This window comes from Lathamus discolor, chromosome 1 (assembly GCF_037157495.1).
Source record: "Lathamus discolor isolate bLatDis1 chromosome 1, bLatDis1.hap1, whole genome shotgun sequence".
NCBI lineage: Eukaryota > Metazoa > Chordata > Aves > Psittaciformes > Psittacidae > Lathamus > Lathamus discolor.
The window spans coordinates 16,247,638-16,267,637 of record NC_088884.1 but is presented as its reverse complement, the minus strand read 5'-3'; the positions used below and the strand labels follow the sequence as shown (position 1 = coordinate 16,267,637).

At 37.5% G+C, this 20,000-nt stretch overlaps 1 protein-coding gene across 10 annotated transcripts in view; it reads right to left on the bottom strand.

Annotated features, from left to right (window-relative positions):
* The window catches only part of FOXP2 (forkhead box P2), a 417,926-nt gene that overhangs the window by 47,813 nt on the left and 350,113 nt on the right, over window positions 1-20,000 (bottom strand). For 6 of the 10 annotated variants that reach the window (XM_065697217.1, XM_065697292.1, XM_065697377.1 and 3 more), the window contains 6 exons: window positions 16,368-16,505; window positions 15,337-15,387; window positions 14,989-15,186; window positions 13,344-13,503; window positions 5,670-5,883; window positions 3,957-4,061 (listed from right to left, as the gene is read on the bottom strand). In XM_065697217.1, the coding sequence (XP_065553289.1) occupies window positions 3,957-4,061; window positions 5,670-5,883; window positions 13,344-13,503; window positions 14,989-15,186; window positions 15,337-15,387; window positions 16,368-16,505 (866 nt within the window). The remainder of the gene's footprint in view (window positions 1-3,956; window positions 4,062-5,669; window positions 5,884-13,343; window positions 13,504-14,988; window positions 15,187-15,336; window positions 15,388-16,367; window positions 16,506-20,000) is intronic. The other 4 variants (XM_065697620.1, XM_065697862.1, XM_065697714.1 and 1 more) reach the window with 3 other exon arrangements.

Genomic DNA, 20,000 nt, shown 5'->3' with positions numbered 1-20,000 from the left:
CTAATGCGCATTTTTTCTTTCTTTCAGGTGTAAATTTACTTGTTAACTTCCCGTGCATGTTGCAAATTATCAATTCAATTTTAACCATGAGAATTTCCAATTCATTTTCACTTGCAACCTTTCAAAAGATGAAGTGAGATCAGATTGAAATCCAAGTGTGTCAGGGATTGTTTTAACAAAATGTTTCACTTGCATATCAGTGGTGTTTGATTTATTTTGCATCAAGCTTTTTATGTTTAAACACTGACAGGAGTTTAAATACAAAATGTTAGCTGTCACTATTCATTTATCTGATTATGTCAGATGCCTTAGTTTTGAGAGATGGTGGCACTGTCACCAAAAGAAACAACATTCTGACAAGTTCAAAGAAGATTCTTGAGGTCATAATTTTACAGCTACACCACCTAGTCAAAGACACACACACAGAATTGGACAATGAACACTAAGAAAGAACATAATGCCATACATCACTTTGCAGCTGAAAGGGGGGTGGAACCCCAAGCCGCAGCAAGGCTCATATGGCACTAATTATATTTCATTAAGTTATTTCTTTCTATGGTTTTGTTTTTCTCATCCTGTCTATGATGCCTGGTCACTATTCTTTGTAGACTTTTAAACGTGCTCTCCTGCCCCAGAAATAAACACAAGCTGCTGGAAAGCTGGCTTATCTTCTCCAGCATGAGTTTTTTTTTTCCCCTTGTCTCTATAGATGAAAACATGACCTGTCTTTGTAGTGTAGCTTGTGTTATGTTTGCTGGCATCTGCTGCATGCAGGTTAAAGAACACTTGTCGGCTGGCTGGAATGTTTTATTGTAAACCTTTCGGTTTAAGCTCTAAAAGTCAAATCCTTCTTACTCAAACTGACTTAGGACCAATGGAATGATAATTAATTTTGCAGACAAAATACACTGAAGTTTTGTCATATGTTTTTGAGTTCTGAATTTAAAAAGCCATCATGAAGAACTACTATTAAACGCTTTGTGTGATCTACTGGGTCCCTCACTTAGAGACCAGCAAAGTGGTTATCTTCTGTCAACACCTGTTTCACAGCAAATTTCTGAATTTTCCTAAGCATTTTTGGCACTCTTCTAATCGTTTCAGTGCCTGGCATTTTCTTTAGATCTTGTCATCTTCTTTCTAGTAACGTCATGACTTTTTCTCATCTGTCTTTACATTTTGATGTTTTTCTTAAGCCAAAAGCTGTTGTTTTTACTGAAGAGTCAAAACTGATCCTGCATGCATGAGCAACTGTAATCCAACACCATTTTGCCAAGATAGAAAATTGCTCCATAAAATATAAACTGTGGGTTTGTGTCTAGAATTGAAGGCTATCAAAGGAAAGATACAGGATTAGGTTTTACTATATGTACAAAAATATATTATGGAGAAGATTGGCTATACTTGCTTGAAACCAATGCAATTCCAAATAAGAATCTAATACACAGCACTGAATGTACAACTTCTATAGCTACTCAGAGTATCTCAAAAGAATTCTAGCTAATTAGAGTATTCTCAAATTATCTTAAAAATGAAAACAATTCAAACTGGATAAACAAAAATGAAGGTGAAAATGGCTTTTGGGACTTTAAGTCATTTATTGGAAGTTATTTGTCACTTCACACTAAATCCTTTCCATTAGTAGGAAAGTGAATCAAAGACGGTGTTTTCTGTCTTAATCCTCCTCGTCAGATGCTCTGCACAGTATCTCTTTCTTTCTTGTTTTTAATCAAGCCACTAGGTAAACCATTTTCTGAGCAAGAGTTGGAGTTCACTTCATAAACCAGCAACCCTTCAAAGTTGTCATAAGCATATTACAGAAATACACACAACTAGACTGAGGTAGTGTACCTTATTAATATTTCATTTTGGTACAATATACTTGCATTAACTCTCTTAACACAGGTATCACATTGTTTCAAGTCAGAGAACCTAAAACATCATAACAAAGATTAAACTAAAAGCAAAGCCTTGAAAACTACAGCCATTAGTCCTGTCATCCCCTATAAAGTTAATGGGTTGGAAAAATGGTCAATCTTTGGACTAAAATTTGGTATTTAATTGAAAGAAAATGTTTTTTAATTGTAATGGGGATTTTGCATTAGCGCGAACATGAAAAGGTACTAAAGAATCTAATGCAAGGTTATGTATTGATTTCCATCTCAACGCTAGTGTAGAAGGAAGGAATATATCTATTTCATAAACAACCTCGCCCATTCAGCACCATGATTTCTTATTTGTTCCTAGGGCACAGAAGACAGAATTGAACAAAAAGAAGGAACAATAAAATATTCTTGGACATTGTTTCGCTGGTGTACAGGACAAAAGCCATGACATTGCTGTAAACCCTGATTGACTCTGTGCCAGAATTATCAAGATGTTATATGTCACTTTCACATTTTCCAGGGTTATTTGATTCAGGAAAGCAAGAGCATCTGTAAACCTAGCACTACACTGCCTTAATCAAAATGGTTTTAGTGATCGTGGATTATAACAAGAGACCTGACATAATGGATGTGCAAAGTCTGCCCACAGAATTAGCATCGCTATAGCCTAGACTGATGGACTTATTTAGAAAAAGTAGTTTTTCTTGAAAAGGAGAATGTTTAAGTTAAATGAATTTAAATTCTTCGTATTCATAACACTTAGGACACTATGTTGAATTGGGAGATTTCTTTTTCCTTTTAATACAAACTTATGTAAATAAGGTTGTTTTAAATCCTATGCAGTTTTCTCCAATAATAAGCTATTATTTTGACATTCCACTTCATGCCCTAATAAACAAAAACTCTATCAGGAGTGATACCTACCTAAGATTTGCAAGTCAGTATAGGTTACTTCATTTAAAATTGAAAGACAGGAGGAAAGATTGAGAATGCATTGCAAATACTTTATAAAAAGTATTGCTATAATCCTATTATAAAAGTTATTGTGATACTGCATACTTATGGTCTCCTGTTAAGGTGCTTCTGTTACATACCCTGTAGTCTACCATTTGTAAACACATCTTTTTGATGTTTCTGCCAACATCCTGGCAACAAAGCAGTGCCATTTCAAATGAGCTAATTAACTTAATTGTTGATGAAGCATGAAACAGTTCATTCACCCTGTTAGCTGCACCATGACAACATAAGAGTCTCAGCCCCTGAAGTTACTCATCTATATAAGCCTATCTGTAGCTTTCCATTAAGATCTATTGCATGCCAAAATGAGTACGGCTCTTCTAACAAAGACCAGTCCCTAATGTACATAGGTAGAAAACCAGTGCTGTTGTTGAAAATTCAGATGCACACAGAAATACTAGCAACTACTCAAAAAAAAAAATAATGGGAAAAATGCAGAAACCCATTGCAGTTTGAAGCTGCAGATGAAAAGCAAAAGCTGTGTCACTTATTTTCTAAATGCTCTGATTTAGACTGTAACTGGCAAAACCAAATACTAAAAGGGAAAACTTTTGACGTAACTGTTCAGTTCTGAAAGATGCAAACCCACCTGTTCAGAGTGGGGGTTTTTCTGTGTATCTTGTGCACATACAAGAGTAAAAGCAAAAATAAATCAGCAAGTGAGAGCTAAATGCCCCTCCTTAGTCCTTTGTTCCTTTTTATTTATACTATGCACATTAATTCCCACTATACACAAACTGTCAGAAATTAAAATGCGCTTTTTCATACCCATACTATTCAATATACAATCTAAAGCATCTCTTCAAGTTTTCTGAGGCTCCATTTCAGTAAAGGGTAATAAGAGGATTAAACACTGTGCTATTGAAAGGCCTGCAAAAGTGTTCGACATGAAAGAAAGGATAATGATTTGACCCTCTGCTGATAGCCTCGATTACCCAGTTGCTTGGAATACACACAAAAAAATCTCTGACATGATTTACAGTAAAACTTTGTTTGCCATGTTTCTCTTTCCCTTGCTTTAAACAATCCCGTACCAATGAATAAAATTCCACCTACTTTAAAAATTGTCCAAAATCTTCACAAACGCTTTCACAGCCGGGCCATTTGCAAACTCCATGACCATAGAGAGTATGGGAGGCCCCAGTTTCCTCATGTGACGAGCTGTAGCAAAAGAGTAAGGCATCAGATTCATCTCAAAAGCCATAATCGTTGGAGGCTGCTAGCGCCTGTCAGGTTACGATCAGTGACAAACAGGTCAAAACAGGTCAATTTAGCTCAGAGCAGTCAGAAAAATTTAATCGTTCTATTGAATAGTTCAACTGCCAAGGCTAGATGATGTTCCAATTAGAGAAGAAATAGAGCCAAAGATGACTGTTAATAAAGGAAGAAAAAATAAGATGACTGTATAATACCATATGCTAATTCTGCCATATGACCTTGGTGTAACATTTACCTATAAATAAAAATATACTCAGAAGTAATCAATTATGAGAATACTGAAGACAGTCAGAATTTATAAATATTGGGAATGTTACTACATAATATTTGAATTTTCTGCTTAAATATGTGAAAAAATCCGGTTGTTTCCATTAATAAATATTTTTGTTCACAATTTTGCTTCCACAGCTACTTGGCTTCATAAACGACAACCAGATGTATTCTGTGTCTTCTTTTAAAACCTCCTCAGTGTTTTCATTCACATATAGCTATCAAAGAAATTCAGGGGATTGCTCCATGGAGGTGGGTGTCAGCTACACATCCTGAAGCAAAGAGCCATTCTCTGAGATATAATCACAAAAGTAATACTAACTGAAAATACTACTACGAAAGTATTCAGGGAAGAATCAGTTCAAAAAAAAGCCACAACAAAATAATGGTAAAAAACGTTCTCATAGTTACATGAGAACCAGAGACACTTAAATTATAGTCTCTTATTGTAAGTATTAAAACAATTAAATGGAATATTTATTTTAAAATACAATTATTTACAATTTAGGTTATGTAGATACAAATTAAATTTCATCTTATATTGAGATCATCTACTTCTGATTATGCTCTTCTGTGTATTGTGTACTTTTGAATGTATTTAATCCCTTACTTGAAAATGAGGACTAGTGAAGAATATCTGTCAATGTGTCTGAGAAATTATTTTAACTTTAGCCATGTGGTTGAATTCCACTATATAGCACTAAGACCACTGAAAAATTGTATGAAATGCATCAACTGTGTTACTGTTGTGCATATAAGAAAGACAATTCAGTAGTTTTCTTCACAAGAGACAAACAATGAAAGAACTGTTTGAACGTACTAATTTCTAAAGTGCTCTTTACATAAAATCTTTGCACTGAATTACAGTCTTGACAACTAAGATAGATGAAAATTTTCAATGAAACCAGCAGTGTGATTCAAGAGTAAGGGCCAGACTGCCATATGTGTTAAGTCAAATACGAATGAAGCTACATGCCTACAGAAAGTGCCCACAAATCTGCATTTACACCTCTAAAACAGCACACTCTATTCTAGGCTTTCTCCTTTTTAACAAAACTACCATAAGTATATATGCTATAAAAAAACATTGTCATTGTGTGTGCAAAGTCAGATATTGTTACTGAAAATGATGCCCTATTGGTAAACAATTCTGAAAAATCATGTCTCCATGATCTCTTAAATAACCTGTGTTATTTTGTGATTGGAAATAACGTGATTTCTGATGTTAAATGACAGCTTTACATCAAATGATAAGCACAGTTGAAATCTTGTCAGAATTACCTGTCTCGCCTTGCATTTAGAACTGAAGACTGTCCATTCACTATGGAATGATGAGTTATTGGTGGTGATGCTTTGGAAGTGGTGGAGGAGGTAGTAGAGGAGGAATTGTTAGTAGTGAGGTCTAGCCCTCCATGTTTAATGCCATTGTCTTCCATACTGTGAACTCCAGTCACTTCTTTCCATAACTGCTGAATCTCAGCAGGACTTAAGCCAGCTATAAAATGAAAGAAAGCCCCACTAATATAACAAAATAAAGAGTTTCATATAATGAGCTCAGTGTTATTAATGGATTAATGCCAACAATAAAGCTGATGCTGGTTTTCCAGCACAATCAACATGTAATAAAACATGAAGTCATTTTTCTTCTGTCGGAATCCAGGTAATCTAACTGTCTTCTCTTGTGTTATAAACAGTCCATTAGAAATCACCAGTTTTAATCATATTATACTCCTTCTGAAAACATTTCCCAAAGATCAAAGAGTGAAAGCTACAAAGAACTTGCAACTACTTCTTGAAAGAAAAAAAGCCCAACAACCCTAAATAGACTTCTGGTCAAGATTTTTTTTTTGTCTGCTTATTCGATTTCTTGACACAGAAATGTAACTCAATGTAACCAGTCAAATGAAGTGTTCTAATTCCTCATAATAAAACATGTAATGGAAAATAGAAAACCAAGTTACAGTAAGGATACAAACAATGATATTCTCTTTAAACATTTAGGAACAGCAGGGAGTGGGGGAAGAAGACTGGAGAGAGAAAAATCAGAAGACAACAATTAAATCAATGAGATCTTAACAGGTTTAATATATGAGCAGAACACATGACTTTAATTAATGACACCCACATGTTCATTAGTCCTGTTCAACATTTATGAGAATTGTTCCATCTTAAAATGTGTCTCAAGAGGCAAAACCAAAGTGACTATTTGGAAGAACACACCCACAAACCCACTAGACACAGGTAACGGCTAAAGCTCTTTGGTGCCATTCAGTGTCACCAGACAACTAGAAAGCCAACAAAACTGGCTTTACATTTACAACTCTTTCCACACAGATGAAATTACACAGAGTGTAGACCATCAAATTTCTCCATGATTTTTTTTTTTTGTCCAGACTGACTATGGAAAACAAACTGGAGGGTTTGGCTAGGAGAAAGGAGACTCTGTTTCTCCAGTCTCCTGGGGTGATGGGCAGCCATACAAAATTTGAAAACCACCTCAAGCTCCCCTGTATGTGCTATATGCACAGCACTGTTCTGGAGTCTAGCCACCAGATCTTTGCAGATAGAGCTTAAATTTGCTCTCCACTCCATTTGTAGCCTGGAAACTTGTACTTTCCGGGATTAATCCTAGGCCACAAATAGCAATGTCTCGTAGAATGTATTCATACATATGTGTTAGGTTTACTTGGCTTGAGTTGAGCACATTGCACGAACTCATGGAAACTTCCATTACAATATGCTTCTGCCTGAACTAAAGACTCTCGAAACACAGGCAAGAGAAGAGCTGTGAGCATTCTCTTATCTTGCCACAAAATACACAACTGAGACAGGAAATTCAGATTTTGAAAGATGTGGAGTTCATCAAAAATATGTATTTTTTCTGTCACTGCCATCTCTCTTTTGAAGAATCCTAAATTAAATGTAGCAAAGAATGAGAAGCCCAGAGAGTTTCTTGTGAAAGATCTTGTTTCATTGCCAGGCTTTTCAGCCTGAAATTATTTGGTCCAGATTTTTATCTTAAAATCTAATTCAGTCTTCTGTATCTTGTCTCAACGAGTGAAATTAGGTAAGACATGCTCATGGTATCTAGATCTGCTGGAATGCAAAACATTCAGAATGCTGGTGTGGTCTGAATTAAAATGCTGCTCTTTTTATTTTATGAAAGAGCTTAAATTTACCGCTCTTTAGAAACAAAATTAAAATGCATCTATTCATTAAAATTTTCCATTGAAGATAGTTTTATTTGGTAAACAAGATGCATTAGAAAGATGCAAAGACTGTTTTTCACTGTTTGACAAATCTTTGTTAGATCATGTTTTACTTCAAAGACATGAACTAGGAATACTAAAAAACAGATAAAAAAAGATTATGAAAAAGCACAGTAAGTTCCTTAATAGTTCTCATCAGCTGCCTCACAAAAAATGTCTCACAAAACTACCACATTATTAAAAAACAGACTAGTAATGATTTATAGAAACAATAATTTCTGGAGGTAGTGTGGAAACAAACTGTTTGGAAGGTATTTATTTTTAAAAGAATTATGAAAGATCCTCATTTTTAGACTGCTATTGTGTGCCCTGCTTCCCTACCCTAAATACAAACACCCATTGGCAAACTCAGTTAATGACAAAGAGACTGGAATTTAAGTCTTAAAACTGGAATTTATATTGCATTTGCACAGCAAAAAGCCAGGTTTTAAGGAAGCAAGGAAAGAAGCCAGGCTCTAATTTACTGCATTAGAGAGACAGGCAACAGGAGTGATGGTTATACTAGTTGTAATTGTTTAATGAAGGTAAGTAATTACTGCCATGTTCACGAGGTATATTCCAGCAACACTGCAAATAACCCATTTTAGTGCAGTAAATAACAGTTACTCACAGATGTAATCACAAATCAAAATGAAAAGTAATGTATTCATTTAGGTGGCATGATATACACAGTGCATTATTTACTTCAGACTCTTCCCTTCCTCCTGCTACTGAACAAAATAAACTAATTTTGTACTGGAAAGAAATAAAAGACAAGACTAAACCCATCTCTTTGGATAAACAGAGGGCAAACGTATCATTCTGTCTTGCAGTGAGAAAACTTTAACTGGAGATCAGCAAACTTTGGGCCCTGAGGGAGCTGAGTAAGAGCCGCCCCACAAGGCCGGTGAAGGGCTGGGAGCGGATGGAGCAATGACCCTTCCCTCGGGCAGTGGTCTCTATGTGCTGGGCAGCCCCTGCCCCTGAGGGAAGCTATGGATGGAGCTGTGCCTCCTCGCTCGCCATTTTTTTAAAATCAGACAGAAACTTCTCTCTGGGCTCAGGCTGGTTAATTTTATCACTTCTTCAGAGCACTCTGAAAGGCTGCCTTTTAGGATAAAAGGATTAAGGACAGGCACTTAAAAAGTATAAAGTTAATAAGCGGATTTATAATTAATTGTAAATTGTGGCAATTTTGTAGTTTCTGTGCCTAAGAAAGTCTAACTCCCATTTTAAAAGAGACCTGTAAAATGGCTGACAGATATTTTACTGTGGATGCAAAGGCAGAGTAAGTTTTAAAGTTTCATAGGTTGTGCTAACCCTCAAAATACTCTCTAGACTCTAAATTAAAGGAGTAAGGCTCAGCACAGGGATCCAGAGAAATATAAGAATTAGGGTCTATATTGAAAAGGGCATATATTGTTTTGCTATGCAGTTTATTAACACCAAGAATTTCAGGATTTTGAGGTTAGTTTTTTAACTCTTTTCACTACTATCTACTCTATTTGACACTGTCCCACACAACATCCTTGTCTCTAAATTAGAGAGATATCAATTTTATGGATGGACCACTCGGTGGATAAAGAACTGGCTGGATGGCCGCACACAAAGAGTTGTGGTCAATGGCTCGATATCCGGCTGGAGACCAGTAACGAGTGGTGACCCTCAGGGATCGGTGTTGGGACCGGTCTTGTTTAACATCTTCATCGCTGACATGGACAGTGGGATTGAGTGTGCCCTCAGCAAGTTTGCCGATGACACCAAGCTGTGTGGTCCGGTTAATACGCTGGAGGGAAGGGATGCCATCCAGAGGGACCTTGACACGCTTGTGAGGTGGGCTGATGCCAACCTTATGAAGTTCAACCACAACAAGTGCAAGGTCCTACACCTGGGTCGGAGCAATCCCAGGCACAGCTACAGACTGGGCAGAGAAGAGATTCAGAGCAGCCCTGCAGAGAAGGACTTGGGGGTGCTGGTCGATGAGAAAATGAACATGGGCTGGCAGTGTGCGCTCGCAGCCCAGAAAGCCAACCGTATCCTGGGCTGCATCAAAAGGAGCGTGACCAGTAGGTCAAAGGAGGTGATCCTGCCCCTCTGCTCTGCTCTCGTGAGACCTCACCTGGAGTATTGTGTGCAGTTCTGGTGTCCTCAACATAAAAAGGACATGGAACTGCTGGAACAAGTCCAGAGGAGGGCCACGAGGATGATCAGGGGACTGGAGCACCTCCCGTATGAAGATCGGCTGAGGAAGTTGGGGCTGTTCAGCCTGGAGAAGAGAAGGCTGCGTGGAGACCTCGTAGCAGCCTTCCAGTATCTGAAAGGGGCCTGTAGGGATGCTGGGGAGGGACTCTTCGTCGGGGACTGTAGTGACAGGACAAGGGGTAACGGAGTAAAACTTAAACAGGGGAAGTTTAGATTGGATATAAGGAAGAAGTTCTTTACTGTGAGTGTGGTGAGGCACTGGAATGAGCTGCCCAGGGAGGTTGTGAGTGCTCCATCCCTGGCGGTGTTCAAGGCCAGGTTGGATGAGGCCTTGGGTGGGATGGTTTAGTGTGAGGTGTCCCTGCCCATGGGAGGGGGGTTGGAACTAGATGATCTTGAGGTCCTTTCCAACCCTAACTATTCTATGATTCTATGATTCTGTTTTTATGTTTGAATAGGTAGTTAATGAAACCACTACTTATAAAATGCAGCCATGCATCTGTCTTATTTTCCTACACGGCCTAATCAAAACGTTGTTGTTTTTTTTCCCCTTGTTTGGTTTCTCTTGTCATTTACAGTCCTTTGCATTTAGCTAGCATCATTACAGCATTACACGCATGTAACTCACAATAAGCCACTGGCTTTGGATATGGCATAGTGAAGATCTTGTCACTAAACAAATGCTAAAACACCTCTTCTATCTTACTTGCTATACCTGACTATCAAGAAAACATGGTAAAGATTCCTGTCCTTCAAAGGCAGTAACTGGAGCAAACACTGCTTATAGACATGAACCTCACAGCTGTACTTGGAAATTAAGTCTCTTCATACTAACAAATGCCAACCCCATGCTCTGTCACTAACAATTTGTGGTTTAGAAGACTCTTTATGACCAGTAACTTATAAACATGAACAGCTGTGTTCTTCTCATCATTCTAGACATACATGTAATTCAGCAATCTAAATGGATGTATATAAGAATGTGTTACACGCATATAAATCTTTCTGTATAACCATATTATACATCTTGTAGCACAGTGGAAGGAGAAAAACATCCTTTTACCACATCCAGTCCATATTATCTTAAATAAATTCTGAAGGTCTCATTTAATACTGCCACAGAAAATGTGTGTCATAAAATTAGCTAAATTTTTCAAGAAAAAAAAAGGAAGTCTGAGCTTCTTTTATGCACACCCCAATGAAGGGACACTATGCTAAATCTAATAAGTACTACTTATATTTGTAAATACCTGTATGTGTAAATTTAAGATATACGAGAAAGCCTCAACAGATCTGAAGCCTATTAATCTTCATTACGTTATTATGAACGGGACTGAGCGCTGTGCCTTCCTATGAAAGAAAATGTGCTGTAAGAGGAGCCCACAGAAAGAACTCCAAGACAGTCACAACTCTGGATTTAGTCCTCTCTTTGGTTTGCTGGAAAGACTTTCCTGCTTATCCTCATCACTAACTTCACCTCTCCTGGTACAGGGTGAGTGGCCTTTCTGGAGATGCAGAGGGTTTTCCATGGGAAGCTGTCTTCTGACTTTTAAGTTTGCACATCCACATCAAGGCTATGAAAAACTGAGGTCCTATAACTGTACTTGTGTATCTAAAGGAACCCTACGTACACACTAGGAGAGAAAAATGGAAGAATTAAATACTTGCCTGGAATTCCATATAATTAAAAAAACATATGGCAGAAGCCAGCAAGAGATTCATATATCTTAAAACAACCAATACAGATGTATTTTAACTGTAAAATTTTGAAGTTTTTTCTTTCTTTAGTATCAACCTTTCTTTGTCATGACTTCAGTTCCACTTAATTGAGTAGAAGAAAGCTCCTAAGAAGAACTGTTTACTAGCTCTCTTAAAATTTAATAAAAAAGGCATTGTTTTTTCTATGATTTTCTACTAGAAGTGGATGAATGAGTGTTGCATTAAACTAATGAATATCAATGCAATTGGGTAGGAGTGCTAAGGGAAACCTGTGGGGATTGCTTAATGTGAGAGAAAACCTGAGGAATTCCTCTTGCAACAGATGGCACAAGAGGAGGTTGCAGAAGGTAAAGCTGTCTGGAGGGAGGTTGTGCTTCAATTGCTTTTATTCCATTCTGGTCCAATGTGACTTTGTAGAAAAGGAACCCAGCTTTTAACAGTCTAATGTGTCAAAATTCATGCATCAGCTTGCTTCCCCACTGCTATTCTCAAATAATAGTACTGTGATAGCTTACTTAGGACTCTTTTTTACTACAATTTTTGTAACTTTAGATATGATTGCGTCACAGCTTTTCCACACCCCACAATGTATGGAATTTACACACCTCTCTGGAATCTCTGCTTTCCAGGGACTGAGGTTTTTAGTGGATAAGTCTTTCTCATGCCTATTTTCAGTCTCTTTTTTTTTTTTTTTTTTGTCTATACTGTTGTCTATATACTGTGTACTCTGCTTTTGCTCATCTGATTTCTGAAGCTTCAATTTCATAATAGTTATCTGGTGGAAGAACCAGATACATGCGTAAGGACCAATTAAGAGCAATGTTGCCTGTCATGAACACAGTCTAAACAATGCTCATTGCACGACTGGAACATCAGAGATCAGAGTATTGTGTAATTTTTATGACAGACATTTAGCTCACCTCTCTATGGTAACATAAACGGAAACATCTCACAGGTTACAGAGTCCTTAAAATGGGAAGTCTTTGGCCTCATCTTAAAATGTAAGCAGCATTTCTTTCCAAGTGAATTTACTTTTCTGAAGTGCATGCCCTATTTTCTTTCAACAATGAATGTATTTGTATCAAGTAGTAGAGTTTGAGCCCATTTTCAGCACTGAGATATCTTGATCAACGTGAGTGACAATGGGATTTGTTTCTTTAAAGCCTTTACTGCTGTCAGTCATAATTCACTACTATTGGAATCACCAGCTTCAAAACTCCCGTATTTTACATATTTAATACAAAGGAATGGCAAATAAAATCAATCCTAATGTTTGGCCCTAAATTCACATGTCATAAATTGAAGATTCAACGTGCTTTGCAATGCCAAACACGCCTTTTTTTTTTTTTTTAGGAAAAAAAGTAAAAAAAAAAAAAAGAAAAAAGAAAAAAAAAAACGGTTTGCAATGGCTTTAATATCACTGAGATATTTTATATCTGTCTATTTATATTAAATATAATGATAATGTTTCTACTAAACCAGATTTCAGTAATTCCTCAGAGAAAAGCAATGGTGCTTGAATTGTGTCACTATTAGAAATTGTTTTCAGCACATAAGGCTAATAATAAATATGCATATTATATCTAAGAAAAAACACTCAAAAGCTGTTTTCTTCCATAAAGTATGCTGTGAAATTTATCTCAGCTTCAAGAAAATTTGGTAATATTAGTAATAAAGTTCTAATAATAAACTGTCATAACAGGAAGCTGCTGAAGTTTAGATGCAAATGGAATGGTCAAAGAACTTGTGAATTAGAAATTACTCCAATCATATATTACTGGAATACCTTGTGGCAGAGACTGGACAGGAAGAGCAGACTGGCCAGGTGGGATGGAAATGAGTCCCTGACGCTGAAGGTTCAGCAGATGTTGCTGCTGCTGAAGCTGTTGCATCTGGAGGAGCTGCTGCTGGAAGACAAGCTGCTGGGCTGCCAACTGCTGCTGCTGCTACAGAGAGAAGAGGGCGGGGGGGGAAATGCAGCAAAAAGTAAAGCATGCAGTGAAGGCTAGAATGGCAAAAACATAAAATCAACTCCTTTTCCTTTAATCTGAGTTATTAAATAATAATGCTATTTGTAGAATATTCAGGCAGTGAAAGCATTTGAAATTTTCTATTATATTCATTCCAGCTATTAGGTGTTAGGGAAAATAGCAAGACACATTTAATGACATGCTAAAGAAAAGGGTCAAGAGAAAGTATGTAACAGCTGTTTCAAACAACAAAAAAAGCCCAGCTCATGGCAGATGATAACAAATTTATCTATGCTAAAAGTGTAACTCTTTATAGGAGCCTGTGATTTGAAGGCACTCTTATTTTTCCAATTGACTAAGTATGGTCTGCAGTGGCCCATGAATATGGTCTCCAGTGATCTATTAGTAAACTGGGATGTAGACTTCATTTCACCCGCCTGTTAGCTCTCCCTCTTCTCTTGTTGGAATATATTAAAAGAAGTGTTACATTCAAGGTAACGAAGTGCCCTATTATGGAGCAAAAGTATAAGTTCCAGTTTTGTGAGGCATTTCAAGACAAACTAGAGGCTGCAAAGACACAGGAGGCTATGAGAAGGCAGTCACACTTCAGAGAAAGACAAGCTGCTGTGGAAGACCTTTCCTTTCTAGTTTGGGGAAAAGAGAAACTTCTGATGCGCTCACTGGAAAACAGACTGCATAATGGAGCAAGTCATGTGGATTGCCCACAGCCTCCGGAGAAATACAGGAGCAATTTCTATTCCGTAGTTGATGGCTGTCTGAAATTCTATTCACAAATCCAAACAGAAACAAAGCCTCAGGAGGTCACAACTGCTTCCTCGACGTTTGCATAATGGGCAGCTTGAAGACAACGTCTAGGATACCCGCTGATCAATTTAACTACTTCAACATGTTTTGTTTGTGTTATGTTTATATTTGATGCAGTTTGCTGACAAGTGCAAGCTAGGCCTGAGAAACCCACTTGTCAGGTTGATTTATGAGCACATCAAACTGTAACTTTCTACTCGCCACTTCAAACCTACAGTAGCAGTTCATTAATCAGGGGCCTGTGACTTTGAAATCTGTGCTCAATCGCTCTTTTTCAGCCATGGACTAAATTTGCATGCTTTCTGAGCTGTGCCACTGAGAAAAGTAAGGCTCCTTCCCCAACACAGATTGCCTGTGAATACAAGATAATCAGTACGGTGTCCACCACACAGCTTGTTCTTTGCACGCTCAGATTCATTAATGAACATTAGGCGACAGCAGCACTAGACTGCTCAAATCCTGTGTCTCAGAAAGGGGAGCAGGAGAATTATACTGGCACTGTTATTAAGCCTGGTAAAAACACATGAACAAATATTTGATAGCTGCATCCTTGGTACAGGAAAAGATCTAAACTAGTCTTTTCCACACCTCTGACAGCTCAGACTAGTATGCATCAGCAAGGGTCTTAGCTCCTACCTCTTTTGCTTGCTTTCCTGGATGCTGTTGCTGCTGCTGTTGCTGCTGCTGCTGCTGCTGCTGTTGTTGCTGCTGCTGCTGTTGTTGTTGCTGTTGTTGCTGTTGTTGTTGTTGTTGTTGCTGCTGCTGTTGCTGCTGCTGCAAAAGCTGAAGATGTAACTGCTCTTGCTGTTTCTTGTAAAACTCTTGTAGTTGTTGCTGAATAAACCATTTTGACTTTAATAAATAAAGGCAAAAGTTTCAAGTATTATAAATCTCCTAAACTCTTCTAGATTGGCATATGGTAGCGTAGCCATTAAGAATCACCTCATAATAAAAAATGTGATTTGAAGAGGCAGATCTACATACATTTTTTTCCAAGGCGGTTCTGAAATTTTCCAATGCAGATTCCAAAATATCCTAAACAGAAGGGTATAGAAAATCTGTATTCTAAAGGGAATGCAAGAGCCAAATTAACTCCTCAAATAACTATACCTAAGTTCCTCACATATCCTATATAACCAATCAGAAATTGTACTCATCCACTTGCAAGAAACCTAGAAGTCTCTAAGGCCAAACTAAACTGTCTGTTTCTTAGGGGAAAAAAGTAATTAATCTGTCAATCTATTTAGCGGGATGCTGGATTCACAACTGAAGGTGAATTGCCTGTAATAATCACGGTACTGGATATTAGAGTGTTTAAACATACAGTGATTGAGCTGTGACTATGACAAACAGACACATCATTTTCTGTATGACAATTAAGCACGCACCCAAAAATCCACTCTGCTTTACACTTGAGGTACTGATCACTGACACTATCTTTATTGTATGAATAACAAGTTCATGGATTCTTCACTTAGCTGCCAGGTTTTGTGCTAAGGAAATAGTAACCTCCTCCTCCTTTTTAGCCCTATCTGGGACAATTTTTTTGGATGTAAGAAAACCCAAAAGTAAAACCCCCAACTTTTCCCCATGATGAAACAAGCTGTTAAGTTCAAATTTCATAACCGCGTACCATTTATGTGACTAAAAGGAGCACTACAGGGTTTTGAATTTTAAAGCAACAATTATCTACAACTATATTTACACTTCCTTTGGCAAGTCTACAATTAAAATATGCCTAAGCACTTGCAAATTTAAATATCAATTTGTCTGGCATTTGTAATACATCTGCCACTGCTGCTGCTGTTTCTAATATAATATTCAATGTTTCAAAATTGCAATTGCACATTTCTTCAATTAAAACAAGAAATTTAAAGACTGAGAAGTTTCACATTTATTTTTGTTCTTTTTGGTGCATTGAAGGATGAAATATTACAAAACAAGACCCATAAAATCTGGCTGACACTTGCATGAATGCCCTGGGCTAACAGTCCAAAGCAGGTAACACACATTACCTGCTGCAACATAACTGCTTGCTGCTGTTGGAGAAGTGCTTGAAGCTGCTGTGGAGACAACACTTGCTGCTGGAGGATCTGCTGCATTTGCTGAGGGGTGATCACCTGGGGAGTCATCATGGCCACTGACACAGGCACCTGCACAGGGAAAGAAAGATATCATCATCAAACACATTTTAGTTCGCCTGCACCACAGCTGTACATCTTTTTTTATTTTGTACCAAAGATGGACCATTATTTTTTCCATAATATTTATCACTGCAAAGTTCCAGTTTCAGTCAGAATCTGTTATATTAAGACCACAGGACTGTGGCACTCTATTTCCAGAGGCATCAGATTCGATCAGACTCAAGCTTTATGTTTCACATCTCTTATGTATTCCTGCAAGAAATTTAAGCATTGGCTAGTACAAATGTGTATTTAAAAATAAATGATCACATGGCAGGGCTCTCAACACTTCATAATCAATCATCTTATCAAGTGTCATAATGTTACAAATAGAAAAATCTATTGAGACTGTTCCAAAAGATATGATTAAAACACACAGCAAAGTAAATATCTCAAAGCAGTAAATGTTTTCCACAATAAAGACACTTAGCCTAGAAAAATATTTGCATAATACTTCACTTCAGTATAAGAAAACCTTTCTTGCACGGCTAGCCTTTTTAGGAAGTCTGATTTATACAGGAATAAAAATGCCAGAGACGTATTGGAGTATAGAACAAGGGCTACCGCCTCAGTCACCTGGTTTCTGCAGACAGAAACGTGATCTCAGTCACCCCGAGCGGAAAACTGAAAGGTGGGAAACCTTGTCATAAGATTATTGATTTGTCCACTAAAGTCTAAGAATGTGTTTTTGTGTGGGTGCTGTTTTGGACGCAGCTTTATTTTGTGTCTGTCATACACTGAGATGAAGTGTCTACGTATGGATAAACACCCACCTACACACATGCTCTCAGGAATATATATGTGAGTTGGAAACACACAGCAAATAAATGTGGTTGTATATTTAGTCCCATGAAAGAGCCTGAAGTATGTGGCGAGCCCGCTGCAGCAGACACGCTGTGTGAAACCATTGCTCAGGCTAACCAGGACACAAACAGCTGTCAGCAGGCCAAGTCTTCCACCCATGAAAAAGCAGCCGCTCACTTGTCTAGCAAAATCTGAATGTTTTTTCTGTATATAATAGCAAGCTGGCATATAAATACTGCTTTGTGAGATGTCTGTAGGACATTCCAGTTTTCTGTAACTCAGCAAAAATAACAATCATTAATAAAATAAATCGTGATCGTGATCAAATCTTCAGAAGAAAAGCTTTTCTAACATTTCTATTACATGAATCTATCCCGAAAGACTTTGAATAAATGTAACACTTAGAGGAAAAAAAAAGCACGCCTGCTGAAGTTTACTTCTAGGAAAAATTACTTCCTCTAATATTACACAGAATACCACTTTTCACACAATTCATCACAGCATAAATTATGGTCTTTAAATCTTGACTAATTAGGAGTCTGAAAGTAGAAGTACCAGCCATTACTATAAAAGTCTGATAATCTTTTGCAAATGGTGAATGAAATTATAAATGAAATTCAAGAATAAAAATTCTGAAGGTCATACTCTAGAATACAAGTGGAAAAGACAAACCAGACTTCCACTTGGAATCAGACATTATGAGGAGAAATTTTAACCTCAGCTATCACTGGACTCCTATAGACAACAGAATAAGGAAATCCCAAAGAAAGTTTATCTGATCTGGTTTAGGCATCTGTTCTAGCATGGGACTAATCCCTCTCTGAATGTGCCTGGCTCTCTCCACTGACTGTAGGCTCACTTTGGCTTGACACCTATTCTTTCATATGGTTAACGCTAGTTGTGACACTCCATGGCACCCAGAAGTTTTGTAGTATTGGAAACACCACTTCTCTGCAATATTGTTTTATTCTAAATCTATCCAGTCCTAAGGGCAGGACAAACAAGTTTTAACAACTTTGAGATGCATGAGCAAAGAGTAAAATCCACGGACTTGAGTCAGTGTTCAATTCCCTCTGAAGTCACTAAGAACTTCCTCTGTTTACCTGAGATCTGAACTTGTTGATCTTTCAACAATTTTGCTTCAGCAATACTATTCTACTACCATCTGTCACATACATATGACAAGGCAGAAGGAAGGCAGACACCTTTCCGATTAAACCATTGCCTTTAACCTTTAAACCCCGCAAAAATTTCCCTGACAAACACTTGCATCACTTACATGCTTACTACTATAATATATAGCAAATGGTGAAAGTGTTGTACCCTTGTTACTCTACTTCTCTACCTTTATGTCACCTCTCTTTCCTGGCTCTCTTTCCTTTCAAACACACAGGTAACAATTCTGAGAGTGAAAATCAACATTACACTGTAAGCGGCACTGATTTATCCATGCTCTGTGCTAAAGACTCTACCCAGTAAGACTCATGCTGTTGCAAGAGTCCTCTGCTCCTCAGTCTGAAATACACATTCCCCTTCACCAGGCATATTTCTGTTAGCTTTTGCAGTATCTGCTCTGAATGTCCTTGACTCTGTACTTGCTCTTATATTTGGAGACACACCTGCTGTGTGGTAAACGCTAAGAGCTTTTCTTTCCAAATTTGTTTCTCCTGTATTTTTCAAGAGTCACTTTCAACTGCATTAGCTGAAGTAAAGAACCTAATAAACCTGTTTTTCAGGACAACTGACAAAAGCATGAAAAAAAAGACAGTCAAGATCATCAATAAAAATACATATTTATATAGATAATACTGCCTTTAAGAGAATTTTATGTGAGGATCCATATGCGTATCATACCTGGTATATATCTTCATCCCCACAGATAAAGGACAAGGCATTTTGAAAACTGCTTGAATTTTAAATTAGCAAAAACGTATTAAGCAAAGAGATTTCTCTAATTGTAATTAGGTAATATAAATGGGTACATTTCACAGCCTTCAGTGATACACTAGACTGCACTTTATTTCTTACTGGAATAGTGTTACCGTGCTATCTGGGTCGGAAGACTATGAGAAACCTGCTGCTTTATGGCCAATTATGTGCATTAGGTATATTTCTTTGGTTTAGAGTCAGCATTTTTCAAGACTTCGGATCTGATTTTATAAAAAATTAGCAAAGACACAAACAGGCTCTTTTTCATAGGAATCTCTCAATGTATCTGAAGTCAGTTCAGGCAGAGGACAGTAGAGGGACCCAGTGAAAAGGCACGATCAAGTAAATTACGTGGTTTGTTTGAGTGGGCCACAAACTCCCAACAAATTCTTGGTCAGACCTCTCATGAGAAAATGAATAGACAAAGGAAAACATGATTTATGACTGTAACCCTTTTGCTACAAGGTGTCAAAGAAACTGAACACCCAGCTCGGTCATGAAGATGACTGGGTACAGCAGCCCTACAAAACACAATGGGTTTGAAAGCTTCCAAAGAACACGTAAATTTGTCAGTTTGATGATGAATCCTTCATGTTTTGAAGAGTTTCTCATGTTTCTGATGCAGACTGTCCCCCATTTCTTTGGATTAGCTTACAAGTCCTGCTAAATAAAACTACAGATATGTAAACAAATAGATTTTTAACACATCTGAACAGCCTTTCAGGCAAAACT